The sequence below is a fragment of the Canis aureus genome, chromosome 38 (assembly GCF_053574225.1).
Source record: "Canis aureus isolate CA01 chromosome 38, VMU_Caureus_v.1.0, whole genome shotgun sequence".
Classification (NCBI taxonomy): Eukaryota; Metazoa; Chordata; class Mammalia; order Carnivora; family Canidae; genus Canis; species Canis aureus.
The window spans coordinates 15528847-15544553 of record NC_135648.1 but is presented as its reverse complement, the minus strand read 5'-3'; the positions used below and the strand labels follow the sequence as shown (position 1 = coordinate 15544553).

At 32.3% G+C, this 15707-nt stretch overlaps 1 protein-coding gene across 4 annotated transcripts in view; it reads left to right on the top strand.

Annotated features, from left to right (window-relative positions):
* The window catches only part of BRINP3 (BMP/retinoic acid inducible neural specific 3), a 379320-nt gene that overhangs the window by 251226 nt on the left and 112387 nt on the right, over window positions 1-15707 (top strand). For all 4 annotated transcript variants that reach the window (XM_077887268.1, XM_077887267.1, XM_077887269.1 and 1 more), the window contains 2 exons: window positions 5886-5991; window positions 10711-10947. In XM_077887268.1, the coding sequence (XP_077743394.1) occupies window positions 5886-5991; window positions 10711-10947 (343 nt within the window). The remainder of the gene's footprint in view (window positions 1-5885; window positions 5992-10710; window positions 10948-15707) is intronic.

Genomic DNA, 15707 nt, shown 5'->3' with positions numbered 1-15707 from the left:
AAGAACTATAAAAATGTAAAGTATATGAAAATTTGGTCTATGAATAAAAAATAGTCTTGAACAGCAGTTGCTCCTCATTTCAACTTTTCATGTTTAGTAAACAGAAGTGGGTAAATATGTGATAGCAGAGAAAAGCAGTTTTTATTTCATTGCTTGAATTTCAAATATAAACATTTATTAATTTTGTCATTAAAAATGACACATTAGGACAGGATACTGCCATTCCATATTTTTTTCTTATCATAGGATCAATAAATACTTCACAGATGAGAAGTCATTGTAATGGAGAATAAACACATTCTTGTCCTTTTTTTTTTTTTTTTGTAGCTTAAAAGAGAGAGAAAAAAGAAAGGAAGAAAGGAAGAAGGAAAAAAAGAAAGACAGAGAGACAGACTTCCTATTGATTTCAGATAAAGTTTCCAGGAAAGAAAAAAAAAAAAAAGTTTCCAGGAAGGTTACAGTCTTAAAAAAAAAAAAAAAAAAAAAAAAAAAAAAAAACTACATTTATAGATTTTTTCAGTAGGGATATACTATTCATATGATCATGCATGTTATCGACTTGCTGATAAACAGTAATCAGTTTAGTCAAAATGATAAACTAATACTCTATTTCATTCTGAAAAATGTAAAGCAACATCAAATTCACAAAGCTATATATAGTGGATGTATATGTATAATTTTACAAAGTATATATACATCCACTATATATAGCTTTGTGAACCTGATGTTGCTCTACATTTTTCAGAATGAAATACAGTTTCATTCTGAAACTGAATGAAAAAAGGTTTACTTTTTTCACTTAACATAGACGAAAATTTTCTCTCATAATCATATGAGACTCCTTGTCTTCTATACTTCAGATGAGAAAACTTACCCTATTTTCACTGTAGCTGCTGTTATTCTTTTCTTTGTAATTGAATTTCTTATTTTTTCCCCATGCCAATATTTCTAGTTTAGTCTTGTCATGATTATTCTTACAATATTATGCTCTAATTGCATATTCATATGATCTTGTACAAAACTTCTACATACTCTCATTCATGGGTGAGTTTGATTTAAGGTATTGTAAAATTTGGGCCCCTTTACACTATCTTATAGAGAAAAGCATTAACATTCAGCACACTGGAGTCAGGAAAAGTATTAGGATCTTATAATCTTGATTGAGAGGTTGGGTATAGATAATTCCAATAACTTTCCAAGAGTTGAGATATTATTGTGCTTTTGCTTTTTTAATAGTAAACATTTACACTTTCTTTACATTTACCTTGAAATAATAACTGTAGGACAGGCCCTTGGTAAGCACTTTTTATGGATTACCTCATTTTTGTTTCCCAACCACATGAAACTGTTAAGAAAACTTTAGCTATTCCACCCAAAAGAACCTGAAACTTGAATAGGTTCCTCTTTAGTAAGCGGTGGAGTTAGGATAGTTGACCCCAAAATGTTCATTTAAGTGTATTTTCCTCAAAAAAAAAAGTGTATTTTCCTCTAATTAGTTAATATTACTATGATTTTGACTGCAAATATTTTAAATATATATCTGAGTTTGAAGATTATGAACTCTTTAATAGTACTATTTTCATTTAGAAAGTAGTATGTTTTTCTGTTTGTTTACTCTTCTTTGTCCCTCTTTCTTCACTTTTTTAATATATGAAAACTTGTTTTTGCTTCAGAGAGCTTTTCTTCAACTAGTTTTCACTGAATTAATTTCATAATTCCAGTGCATCACTGGGGCATTAGATCATCTTTAGAATATGTAAGACTATAGGTAAATTTGATAGAAAATCATAAGGATTGGTTTTTATTTCCAAGTGAATTATTTGTATCATTTTCTTTTAATCCAAATAAACTTGAACCAATACTATTTGTTAATATAGTTACTTGCAAGGCATCTCTTTGCATTAGGAAGGTTATGTATTTTTGTTTTGCACCCTGTAAAATTCTCCAACTGTGAAAATATCATGCAGTAGTTTAATGAAACAATATAAAAACAATACAGGAAAAGTTGAAAGGATCTCTTGTATCTTCTTGATTTTAACAATATACTTAAAACACAATTTACCTAAGTCAGTTATAGAAGGAAAGGACATATCTCTTATATTTTGAAGACAAACTTGTCCTTAATTGATCTTGAAGATTCGATTTTACTTTCTACAGCTGGTTGAGTTATATCTTCAATGTTTGTGTCCTCCACACCAGTCTCTCAGCCTTCCAGGCCCCTCAAAGCACATGTAACTTTCTTCATGGTTCTCAGTCACAACCACAAACTAGAGTAACACCTCAGAAAAGGCATCATTTTTGGATCCGAAAGATTACATCCCCTTGCTTTCAACATCTTCCTTTCAACAGATGAATAAAATAAATAAATAAAAATTGTTTTCTCATTTGATACATCAATCTTAAAATACTGAATCCTGTCAGTCTTATTCATTTTTATGCTTCTCTGTCAAGTCATTCTTCATTTCTTACATTATGTAGGAAGACCTCTCTATCAGATATTCATCTATTAGCTGATGACAAAAGTTCAAGCTGTCTGTGGCACAACTGCATAATTTAATTTGGTAGAGTTAATATGTCTATTGAAGAGTTTATACAAAAAAAAATGGGCTTTTACAATTTTCTTTTCATTTTTATTTATTTCATTAGTATTGAAAAAACAAAATAAGCATGGATGCATTTATTAGTGCTGACACTAGTAAGACATGTAGGAGTTTTAAATATAAAACAATTGAAAACAAGGAGTTTGCATTATTGACTGTGCCAGGGTTTGTAGATTTTTATATTAAATCAGATAATTATCAGTAATTTCAGTGGTGAATGATAAAGAACAAAATAAAATTATATGTAGGATATGCTAGATTTTTATTATTGTATATATTATTGTATATCATGAAAGGTTACAGATTAAAGCAATCTATAGATCCATAGATATATTCAAACCCCCAAATTTATAAGACCATTATTTAAATTTCCTGCATTTTTCTCAAGAACACAGTAACTTGATATAACTGAATGGTCTGTAAAGAGATGGAGTGATACTACTTATCCTCTTTCAGGAGTTAAGTGTTTACAAGATTGTCTTCCAACTTCCAAGATGTCATATTCAATGTCATATGTTTCAATGTGTGCCTGAAGCCAATTTTATTTTAAAAATTTCCTTAAAATTACAAGCATTGGAATTTGTTTATATTACTGTGGTGGGTATGTGTGTTTGCGTGTATTGAGGGACAATAAAATTACATGATAGGACAACATGAAGATTTAAATTACCTTAAACCCGAAGTATTTCCTTTAGTACTTTTAATCCCCTTATTACCCTTTTGTTGATAATCATTTATATTTAAATATCATTTATATATACACACACTTACATGTATGTTATACATGTCAACGTTAGAAATGATTACCCTGAACAAAATAAGTGATGGTCAGTATCACTATGAGAAAACAGTGGTAGAGAGTATCCAAAATTGGTGCAATGTTCGGGGAAAAAGTATTGTCTTCCCCATGATAAACTGCATTCTCAACTGTTGCAATGTACTCATAGTCAATATTTGTTATTTTTAAGAACTTGTTCTTTACAAAATATGATATAGAGTTGTCATGATACAAATTGTACATTCACTCAGTGAATCTCAGTTGACATATCTATCCTTTTGTCTTTGATTATTACCTGTAAGTTTTGAACTCCTCAGTTAGTAATCCTATCTTTGACAAAATGTCTAAAAAATAGATCTGCACTGTCACTCTTATTGGATGTTTCCAATGGAGAATGTTACGCCTTTCAGAGTCAGAATGCTCCAAGCCATGCTCTCTTACATGTTCTCTACAGTGGAGACTATTTGCAACATATCTAAATGTTATCGCTTAGGCTAGAAATCTCAGTTGCCTTTCCCTCTCTCCATTGTGTATATTTTCAATATTTCATAATCTTGCCAGATCTAACTTTTTCATAATCCATCTTCTTCAGATAAGTCTTCTTGCCACTGCTTCATTCAGGTCTTTGTCATCTAGATAATGGTCTTAATGTCTTCCTTGTTATGATTTTCCCCTCAAACTGTCCCCTTCTCTTTCTCTTAATCAATGTCCATGGGCTTACACTACAACCTAATATGTGATGTAGACACTATGCTGAACAAAATAGGCAGTATTTCCTGTACTTGTGGAGCTTGCATTCCAATGAAAAGTGTCAGCAGTAATCATAATAAATGAGCAAATTATACAGCATGTTAGAAGCTGATTACTACTGTGGAAAAGGTAGAACAAGGTGAAGAAAGGAAATAATGGTTGAAAGAGTGAAGCATGGGGAGGTGTATTCATTTAAAATAGGTTAGTCCAAATAGTCCTGAGAGAGTGACATTTGAACAAAACTTGAAAGAAGTGAAACAGTGAGCTTAAAAAATATTTTGAGGACTAGCATTCCAGATACAGGAATAGCATGTCAGAAATCCTGAAGTTGGGGCGCTGGGTGGCTCAGTTGATTAAGCATCTGCCTTCTGCTCAGGTCATGATTCCAGGGTCCTGGGGTGGGGCTCCTTGCTCAGTGGGGAACCTGCTTCTCCCTCTCCCTCTGCCTGCCTCTCCTCTTGCTTATGCTCTCTCCCTCTGCCTGTCTCTCTGCTTGCTCTCTCTCGCACTCTCTCTGTCAAATAATTAAATAAAATCTTTTTTTTAAAAAGAAGAAAGAGAAAGAAAGTCTGAGGCAGGAAGATAAAGAATATGTTCAAGCAACAGCAAAGAGCCAGTGTAGTTGGGGCAGAGTAAATGAGGAAAACAGGAGAAGGGATGAGTTCACAGAGATAACAGGAATAACAGAATAATATGACATATTGTAGTTCTAGGAAGGGCTCTGGTTTTTACTCTCAGTAAGATGGAAGACGCTGTGGAGTTGTGAATGGTGAAATGAAATTACCTGAATTATTTTTTTACAAACCATTCTTGTTGTGGAGTGGAGAGTATCTTTTTAAAATACTAAGATCATTACAGTATTCCCCTGCTTTAAAATATGGGGTTTTTTAATCATACTGAGAATACGCTTCTAGTCTTCCATAATTGACTAAACTCCTCCTCATCTTCTGATGCAATAAATCCTGAGACATCCATGGAAAAATCAGTCGGCAATATGTGATTCCATAATTATTCCCAAGGCTGAGCACTGCAAACCACAACTTAATAGAAACAGGAGGAAAAACACAAGTAGAAGTCATTAACGAATACTTTGTGTGGGTGTTTGAAAATGTACTTAATCATGAGGATAGATAAACTCAATTAGTCAAAGAGGAGACAAGAGGGGTGAGGGTGGAGGATATTGGATAAGCAAAGACAGATTTAAGAATGTCCTGCTGGAGAGCAATTTATGCCTGTTGGGGGGAAATGGGACACATGGAAACCAAGCAGAAGAGTCTGGACTTTGATGGCACCATATAAGACAGGAAAATTATAGATTTTTAAGTAGAATAAAATAATAAAATAAGCTTTTAGACAGTAGCCTGACAGATAGATCTGATTTATTGAGGAAAAATGAACAAACAAAAAACAATCCTCATATGAGTCAAAACTTGCTCTCTATCTAAAGGAGCATGCCCTTGTCATATCTTGGGTAAAATCAATGACCTGAGGTGAGTGATGCTTTTGACCAAAGAGGGCTTCTGTTATTCTCCTAGAAGATTTATGCCTGGCCAAAGGGAAGAAAATGGAATTGAAGACAAAGGGAGTTATTTGTCTTCTCTGTGCTTAGGTGTGTGTATTGTTGGTATGTATCAGATCCTAGGCCTTTCAGTGATGTTTGCCAGCAGAGTATAATATCAGTGCGTGACAACTACATTGGGCCAGAAGAACATGGTAAACTCTGATTTATATAATAAAGTTGATGTTTTGTTTGTCAGGTAACAGAAACACGGACTGGTCCTCTTGGCTGCAGTAACTATGACAACCTAGATTCAGTCAGTTCTGTTCTGGTTCAAAGTCCTGAGAATAAGATTCAGTTGCAAGGTATGTGGCTAAAATTTCATTAATTCTCTATCAGTCTGGATAATAATTATCCAGTTGTGTTTTCATTCTTCTTCTTTTTGCTGTTGCTATCATTGTTGTTGTTCTTTTATACTAGCTGGATATGCAGAAATAGGCTGTTAAAATTTCATAAAATGCTAATTTCCTAATTTCTAACCGATACTAACATTCTAGACCAAATGGAGAAAATGTTAAAAATTCACTTTGCTTCTTAAGTTAGGTAATCTATATATAATAATTGAGAATTCATTGTGATAGTATTTTACTTCCATACAGTAATTTTTGTTTTTATATGCAGTAATTCTTTCATAGGTCTGTCTGTGTTTTGACCTTTTCCTCATAAATTCTAGTAAAAGGTGTAACAATATTTATGCACACAGTAGCATGAACTGTTGATATTTTAAATATAACCTAATATGCTAGCTAGAACTGCATTTATCCTCTGACAGATAGAAACATATTTGGGAATATATTAACAAAATATTTATATTTCCATTATAATGATGGATAATGTGATAATGGTAATAATTTACCTTTTTTTCTATTCTTGTATTTTGTGAGATAGTTTAATAGAGGATTATTAAACAACTTGTAGCAGATATATATACTTCTCCCAAATAGGCTATTGATGTGTGGACTTATTCATATACGTAGGGAAAGCTATGAATACTCATGTTTAAACATATTTAAATATATACTAGTTGAAGAAGTTCAGAAAAGTCTTTGATGACACATTGTCTAAATTAAGTTGACTGATCAAAGGGATAATTTTGAGTTATTCTTCCCTTGTCTACCTTTTCCCTCGTCTACTTTTTTTTTAATGACAAAAGTTAGAGTTGCATTTACATTATTCAGTTTTACATAAGAGTGCTGACAAGTTCCAGAAAATCTGACATTTTTCCTCAACTTTTCAATTTTGGAAAATGTAGCAGCTTTGCATTATTTCAATATATGGTAAATAATAAATGAATCTCATCTATTTTGAATTGTATACAAATTGCAAAGAAGGTACTTAAAAATTTGAGCTTTAAATGCCATCGAATTTCTCATTATCAATCCTAGATTTTAAGTTATTGAAACATTTTTTTAATTTAAACAAATGCAATCGACCAATATTACTTGTAATTCTGTTTACTCCTTTTAAAATGTACGGATCAATTTGCCTGCAGAATATTAAGTTTCATCAAAAAGAATAAGGAATATATATATATATCCAATATGTTTATTTAATTGACCCATTAATATTTATTAACCTGATTTTTAAATTTTTGCTGTTTGTGTGAAATACTGTGCTTAGTTTTCAGAATATTATATTATAAAGGCAAAGCTCAACTTCCTATGTATCTTGAAAAAAATTAACACAGGAATAAGTGAAGCAACATTCCTCTTTTAAATAGCTGTTTTTTTTTTTTTTCCAGTTTATGTGAGGAGCACAGAGATCTGCATCTCTATTTTTTGTCTCTGTTTCCTAGGCCTATATTTTCAATGGTCTATCACAACTTTATTTGTTGCTCTGTAGCTCAAAGACTTCTCCAAAGATAATCTCAGGAAATCAGTATTAGAGACTTTAACTTCCCTTGCGTTCTTTCTCAAACTTCATCTATATTTATGGTCTAAACATTTATGTTGATTCAATTTTCAACCACTCTTTTAATAGTAGCCCTTTTCCACTTAAAAAAAATGCCAAGCATTAGATTCTCGATCGATGGTACCATGACACATGAAGGATATAAAAGATTTTAGGTCATTCTGTGGCAATTGGAAACACTGGAGTCTCAAAGTAGACTTTCATCAGAGCAAGGAAAACATCAATAAGATTTATTAAAGGTGAAAGCATTAGGCAACAAATAACAGAACAAAATTCCATGATTTAACTATGTTAGAATTAACATTCAGAAGTGAGATATCAAAAAGATGCACATTGTACATTAATTCTGACTTTAAAAAATGAAATCAAATGTTTTTTGGCAGTGAGTAAGCGGGATTTACGTTTGTTTGACCCTGAGATCTGCTTAGCCAACTAGATTACAGACATGACAGTTCAAAAATTGAAAAAGCTGTATCTACAACTCCAGAATATTGGTTACTATATATGCAAGGTATATGACAAAAAGTAACCCTTAAGGAAGTATTAGAAAATATGTATTGAGGTTAATAATATTCCAATGTTTTCAACCCCTTATGAATTTAACATATGAAACAAGGTTCTTCTGAGTGAAAGAGTAAAGGTATAATGAAAAGTCATTTATTGAGTCTTTTTTTTTTTTTTTTTTTTTGGTTATTGAGTCTTGATAATAACTTTTTGGTAAAATTCCCAGAAGCTGAGATGTGAATGATTCATATGATTGAGCAACAAATATTTTTCTAGATTAGTTCCTTCCTAATGTTTTATTTCAACAAAATTGACAAAGGGCTGGTTTATTATCAAATAGAAGATTTACAGTAATTGTTAATGACAGTTCACTATGTTTTTGTTGGTTTTTTTTTTGCTTATAATAAAAATAAAATGATATTGCTTTATGAAAGAATTTTGTGTCCTATTTTATCCATTGATGGAATAAATTTTCTTTTCTTTTCTCTTCTTTTGATATTTTTAATAGTTTATTAGAAACTAGTTTCACAGGCCACAAGGAAGTCAAAGGATTATGTATAGCCTTATAGTAAACAAGCAGGGAGCTGGGAGGATCAAGATGAGTCTAGGACCTTAGACCCTGAACTGAGATCATGACTTACACCAAAGGCAGCCACTTAACTGACTGAGCCACCCAGGGGCCCCCTGTAATAACAATCTTATTGGTATTTTTACTCTATTGTTTCTATACATTAAAAAAAAATCCCTTGAAAAGCCTCCAATTATTCTGACTTATCTATCAAGGCAATGGAAGTTATCTCCCTAGGTATCAATTATTGTTTATGTTACTGGTCTGGTTAAAAATTACCAAAGTTTTGGGCGGTTGGTCTTTAGACTTCTCCCCCCACCCCCGAAAAAACCTTAGTTATTTTTAGTGCGGTTTTATAGATTGTAAGTTTTCTTCTTTTAAACACAATTGTAAATATCCAATTTTGTAGTAAATAGCAATTAGATATTGGCCAAATTTTTCCTTTTTTGTTTACTTTTGGTACTGATCACTTTGAATATTTAGCTTTTTTATTTTTCCTATGTAGAAAAAAATGCTGAGATTGAAACTATATTTTCTTGAAATATCAGAATAAATATGAAACCATTAGGGAACCCTAAATATTAATCATGTAGCCTTATCTTCATTTTTAAATTTTTTCTGAAGAGATATTAACTTTACTAAACTTCCATGTAGAAAAGTAATGAAACATATCAACGGGGGTTGTCTTAATAAATGGTAAGGACATGACCTGTGAAACAACTGAAAGCAATCCATTTGCTTCCCTGTAGTCAGTCTTAGAGATCATTCCTGAACAATAGAGTCCTTTAAGTTATGTTTTGTTAATGACATGACGTAAGCATTATCATCAATATTTTGTAACTGGTTTACCAATGCCACAGTTTATTGTATCATAATATCTGATGTAATTTTGGAATATAGGTGGGGTTTGCTTGGATGAGATCTGGAGCCTATGACCAAGAAAGAATTTTTGAGCTGTCTTTGTTGTAACATGGTGGTTTTGTTAAAGCACGGGGACAGGATGGGTGGGCAGGAAAAGAAGCTGCTCCAGGCTTGTGAGGGGTGACTGATTATATATTTGGGAGTTAGGAGAAGTAAGGAAAAGGGATATTTAAGATAGCTGGGAGCTTCCTGGAAGAATGTCACACAAATCCCACCTGGGGGCAGAGGGTTACAAGGCTTCAGCTTCTGTTTTGTCCTCAGCTTGCCTTCAGTTCTCTCGTCAATATCTGTGTAAATATGGGCTGATAATCTGAAAGTAAAATGAAAGTATTGAAAACTATTTGAAATCAAATGGTGGCAATAAATACCTGCCTCTTTTTAAAGGTATAGGATCAATCTCCATAGTAAAAATAGCCAAATATTCTAAACAATTTAGATTTATCCAAATATTCTAAACAATTTAGGATCTATCTCCTTGGTAAAAGTATCCAAATATTCTAAACAGTTAAGTGAAAGAGCCAACCAAAAAGAAAGACAGATACCATATGATTTCACTTATATGTGGAATTGAAAAGACAAAACAAATGAGCAAAGGGGGAAAAACAGAGAGAGAGAGAAACAAAGGAAGAAACAGATTCTTAATCATAGGGAACAAAGGGATGTTTACCAGAGGGGGCTGGGTTAAATAGTTGATGGCAATTAAAGAGTGCACTTGCCCTGATAAGTATTGGGTGATGTATGGAATTGTTCTACTATGTTTTACTAATTGTATTTACTATATCATACACTTGAAACTAATATAATACTGTATATTAACTGGGAAACTTTAAGAAATTTTTTAAAAATAAAGAAAAAAACAATTAAACAAATTATTAAAAATCAGATAATCTATAATTTCCAGGATTCTTGAACAGTGCGGAGAGCCCTCCTATGTTGAAATTTTGTTGGCTTAGATAATTTTCTTTTTTTTCTTTTTTCTTTTGGCTTAAATAATTTTCTAATGATAGTTTTAAATCCATGACTTGTATATTAAATTTTTGGCCTTTCTGAATATTTTAAAACTGTGTTATATATATTTTTTCTTTTTCAAAAAAAGTATGTGCTTTTTTTGTTCTTTAAGGGCTACAAGTCCTCCTTCCAGATTATCTTCAGGAGCGTTTTGTACAAGCAGCTTTGAGCTACATTGCTTGCAATTCAGAGGGAGAGTTTATCTGCAAGGACAATGATTGCTGGTGTCAGTGTGGTCCCAAATTTCCAGAATGCAACTGCCCCTCCATGGACATTCAAGCCATGGAAGAGAATCTTCTTCGAATAACTGAAACCTGGAAAGCCTACAACAGTGACTTTGAGGAATCAGGTAGGACAAATTTAAATGTAACAGTTAAACTTTGCCAAAACAAATACTATATTGAAATGACTAGTTAATTCTTTTGGAAGAAACTATTATTACATAACTGGGAAGACTTTTATTTATTTATTTTTAATTTAATTTAATTTAATTTAATTATTTAATTTAAAATATTTTATTTATTGATTTGAGAGAGAGAAAAAGAGCATGGGATTGGGTGAGGGCAGAGGGAGAAAGAAGAATGGGAGAAGAAAACATGCTGCTGAGCAGGGTTGGATCCCAGGATTCTGGGATCATGATTTGAGCCAAAGGCAGCCTCTTAACCGACTGAGCCACCCAAGTGGCTCTATTTAATTTATTATTTATTATTATTCTTTCAAATAGACATCTGCATTACTTCTATTACCAGTGATTTCAGTATTTTCCTGAAAGCATATATGGTGCTTTGTGTATTGCTATGAATTATCATCACTAGAACCCAGCCTGCTCTTCAGTTGATGTATTATTAGTCATTTAAGAAAGTCTTTGCCTTTCTCAATACAATAATTTATCATCTGATTTCTCTGATATCTTTCTAGACTTTTCTAGTTGTCCTTGAGTTTCACTTGTGAGGCAAAATGCAGAGAGCATTTGTTCTATACCTTCTTTACATTAACATGAGTCTCAGTAAAGTACACTTTCACTTAACTACTGATATTTTAATCAAATTTAGATCAGTTATGATTTTGTTGGTGGGTGTAGGTTTTTGTTATTTCTGAATTTTTATGAGTATATATATATATATATGTATTTTCAATATTGTTTCTTATTGATTACATAACCTGTTAATAGCTTTCATTTCATAAAACATTGAATTTTAATAAAAGATTAAAGCTATTTCAACATGAAATCTACAATATTATAAATATATATATATATAATAATACATGATTAAAGAATAACTAAAATCCTTAGAGTGTGGTAAATATAATTATATAGTATTTAGCCAAAAATTTTGGAGTGAATTTCAAATGGGCAAAAGAGGTTTTAACTGCCAAAAGGTCAGACTTAAACACTCGATTATCAAAATTCTTCTGGTGATTAATTTAACCAAACACACTTAAAAGTGACAACAATATTCAACCTTCATTCATGATAAAAACTCTTAACAATTTAGACATGGAAGGCACGTATCTCAACATAATAAAGACCATATATGACAAGTCCACAGCTAATATCTGATAAGAAATAATGCAATTGATTGTTAAAAAAGAGCATCATCTTTTTGTGGAGTAGAACTACCACATTATAAACTAAAAGGGTAGATAAATAATATAGGAAGGATCAATGAGTTTATGATTTCTTAACATATTTTGATAAAAATAGTGCATAATAAATAATTCTTTTCAGTTTTAGTAATATTTCTACTTTATATAAACAGGAAAAACTGTCTAGAATAAAAAATCCTTATCCCCTTGAATTATTGGATTTTTTTTTTAAGTTTTAAAGTTTTTACTTAAATTCCACTCAGTTAACATACAGTGTATTAGTTTCATGTGTACAATATGTGATTCAACATTTCCATACAACACCCACTGCTCATTACAAGTACACTATTTAATTCTCATCATCTATTTAACCCATCACTCCATCTCTGGTAACCATCAGTTTCTTCTTTTTTTATATTTAAAGATTTTATTTATTTATTTAACAGAGAGAGAGAGAGCTCAGGATAGGGGAACAGCAGGCAAAGGGAAAGGGAGAAATAGGTTCGTGGATGAGCAGAGAGTCCAACACAGGGCAGGATCCCAGGACCCTTGGATCATGACCTGAGTCAAAGGCAGACAATTAACCAACTGAGTCACCCAGGCATCCCCAGTTTGTTCTTGACAGTTAAGAGTCTGTTTCTTGGCTTTCCTCCTTCTCTTTTTTTCCCCTTTGTTTTGCTACTTAACTTCCACATATGAGTGAAATCATATGGCATTTGTCTGTCTATAACTGACTTATTTTGCTTGCATAATGCTCTCTAGCACATCCATGTCATTTGAAATGGCAAGATTCCATTCTTTTTATGGCTGAATAATATTCCAAATCTATCCAGTCATCAGTTGATGGATACTTGGGCTGTTTTCATATCTTGGCTATTGTGGGTAATGCTGCTACAAGCATTAGGATGCATATATCTTTTTGAATTAGTATTTTTTTATTCTTTGGATAAATACCTCATGGCACAATTTGCTGGATCATAGGATAGTTCTATTTTAACTTTCTGAGGAAACTCCATACTGTTTTTCGGAGTGGCTGTACCAGTTTTCATTCCCACCAACAGTGCAAAGGACATCCAAATCAGCAAGAAAGAAGTAAGACTTTCACTATTTGCAGATGACATGATACTTTACATAGCAAATCTAAAATATTCCACCAAAAAACTGCTAGAATTGATAAATTCAGTAGAGTCAACAGAATACAAAATCAATGTACAGAAATTGATTGCATTTCTATACATCCCTAATGAAGCAGGAGAAAGAGAAATTAAGGAGTCAATACCATTTATAATTACAGCAAAATCAATAACATATCTAGGAATAAGCCTAAAGAATTTCTAATTGTGAATTTTTTTTTCTAGTTTTCCCAGAAGAATGCTAAGATGCCACGTATGAGACATCTGTCATGTTTTAGTCCTGTAAACTACCTGATGTTTAAAAATAATTATGGAATACAACACTTTTAGATAAATTATAATATGCAGTAGTCTCCCTAAGGTTAAATTTTAAAAAACAAACTGAGGTGTCTGAGTGGCTTATTCAGTTAAGTATTTGACTCTTGATTTCAGCTCAGGTGTTGATTTCAGGTTCCTGGGATAGAGCCCTGTTTCCAACGCTGCTCTCTGTGGGGAGTCTACTTAAAGATCTTCTCCTTCTGTGCCTTCTCTCTCTCTCTCTCTCTCTCTCTCTAATAAATAATCTCTAAAAAAATTTAAAAATAAAAAACAACTTCCATCTCATATCACAGTGTATGATAGATAGGTAGACCAGAAAATTCTCAGAGCCTGTCTATATTTGTGGAATCATACAAGAATGCTACCCTTTTGCTTTGCCTTTATTTTGTTTCCAGGTAGAATGTAGTATATTGAAGTAGGACAGCACTTTCATTGGTAGTAACTAGAAAGGTGGATAATTTTTTTAATTATGTTTTTCAAAGACATAATAGATCACAGAAGCAACCAAACTAAATGGAATAAAATCCCTAACAGGAGATGTAAGCTGAGGATTCACATTTTTCTTTCCCTCCTTTCTGTCTCCCTTCCTCCCTCCCTCCCTTCCTTCCTTCTTCTTTTCTTTTTTCTTTTCTTCCTTTCTTTTCTTCTTTTCTTTTCTTCTTTTCTTCTCTTCTCTTCTCTTCTCTTCTCTTCTCTTCTCTTCTCTTCTTTCTCTTCTTTCTTTTCTTTCTTTTTTCTTTTCTTTCTTTCTTTCTTTCTTTCTTTCTTTCTTTCTTTCTTTCTTTCTTTTTTTCTTTCTTTCTTTTTTCTTTCTTCTTTCTTCTTGTGAACATTTGCTTAATTCTGTAAACATTTGACATTTCTTGATTTAGAGTAGAAGCTGAGGAACTGTGTGTTCCCCCACACAAAAAGTAGCTGAAGGAAGAAAGAAAAACCAGCAAAACTTCTAGTGGTTGTGGAGATTGGACTGACAAAATTTAGATTTGATGGGTCTAAAGAAGTTCAGTTTTAATATAAAGTCTTTACTGAATTTAGATAGTGGTGGATGCTACAGAACTATTCAAAAGTCTCTGAAAGCAGAATGAAGTTTATCACAGACTTTCAAGAGCTTAGACAAAAACTCTCTAGAGGGAGGAGCTCGAAAATAAAACTGGCAAGGACGGAAAACCCTACAGAAAATGATTAATTGACACAGTTTCTACAACTGCTTTTCTCTGGGGCACATTTATCAGTTCAAGGCAGATTTAGAAGCTGAGAACCTAGGATTAGCTCCTGGAAAATGCTGCTCTTCCAGAACAAGAGAAGCCAGAAGAAAATATGGCAGTTACAGTAGATCAAATTGAGAATATTGGAGACTTATTTGAAGGTATTTAAATTCATGGCTAGTCTCCTCTTTAAGGACATTTGCCTTATTTTGAATCTACCTGTGGCAGATGACTAAAGAGATAAACTAAAACCTCTGGGTGATAAAATTAGATCTTTGCCATATTATAGACCTGAGGAAGCAAATGCTCAAAAAGGGGATACTTGAAAGTTTGGAAAGACCACACTTTAACAACAGGGGAGAATAAGAGGTATATTGATTCCTATACAATTATAACCCAGCACTAATATAGTTTAAATCCTGATTTTAGGAGTTAATCTTATCAGCATCAACTCCCTACAGTGTCTGTTAAATATGAAGAGGGTGACCTCTTGAGGATGAAAACGTTTTCTAAAGCCTCTGCAGTTCTTTTTATACCTGATGGACCTGAAACCCCAATTTACAACGAGCACACAAGACCATGTAGCTAATTTCAAAGGGAAAAGAAACTAGACAAGAGATGTAAGAAGATCCCGGTATTGAAATTAATAGGAAAGATTTTGGGATAATTATTATTAAAATGTTCAAAAACTAAAGGAAAAAAATGATCATATGGATAAAGACATTGGAAAGTTCATCAGAGATTTGAAATATATGAAAGTAGACTAATGGACATTCTAAAACATAAAAATACAATACCTGAAATCAATAACTCAAAATATTGTTTTAATAAGAGTTACGCACAATTGATGAAACTAGTGAATGTGA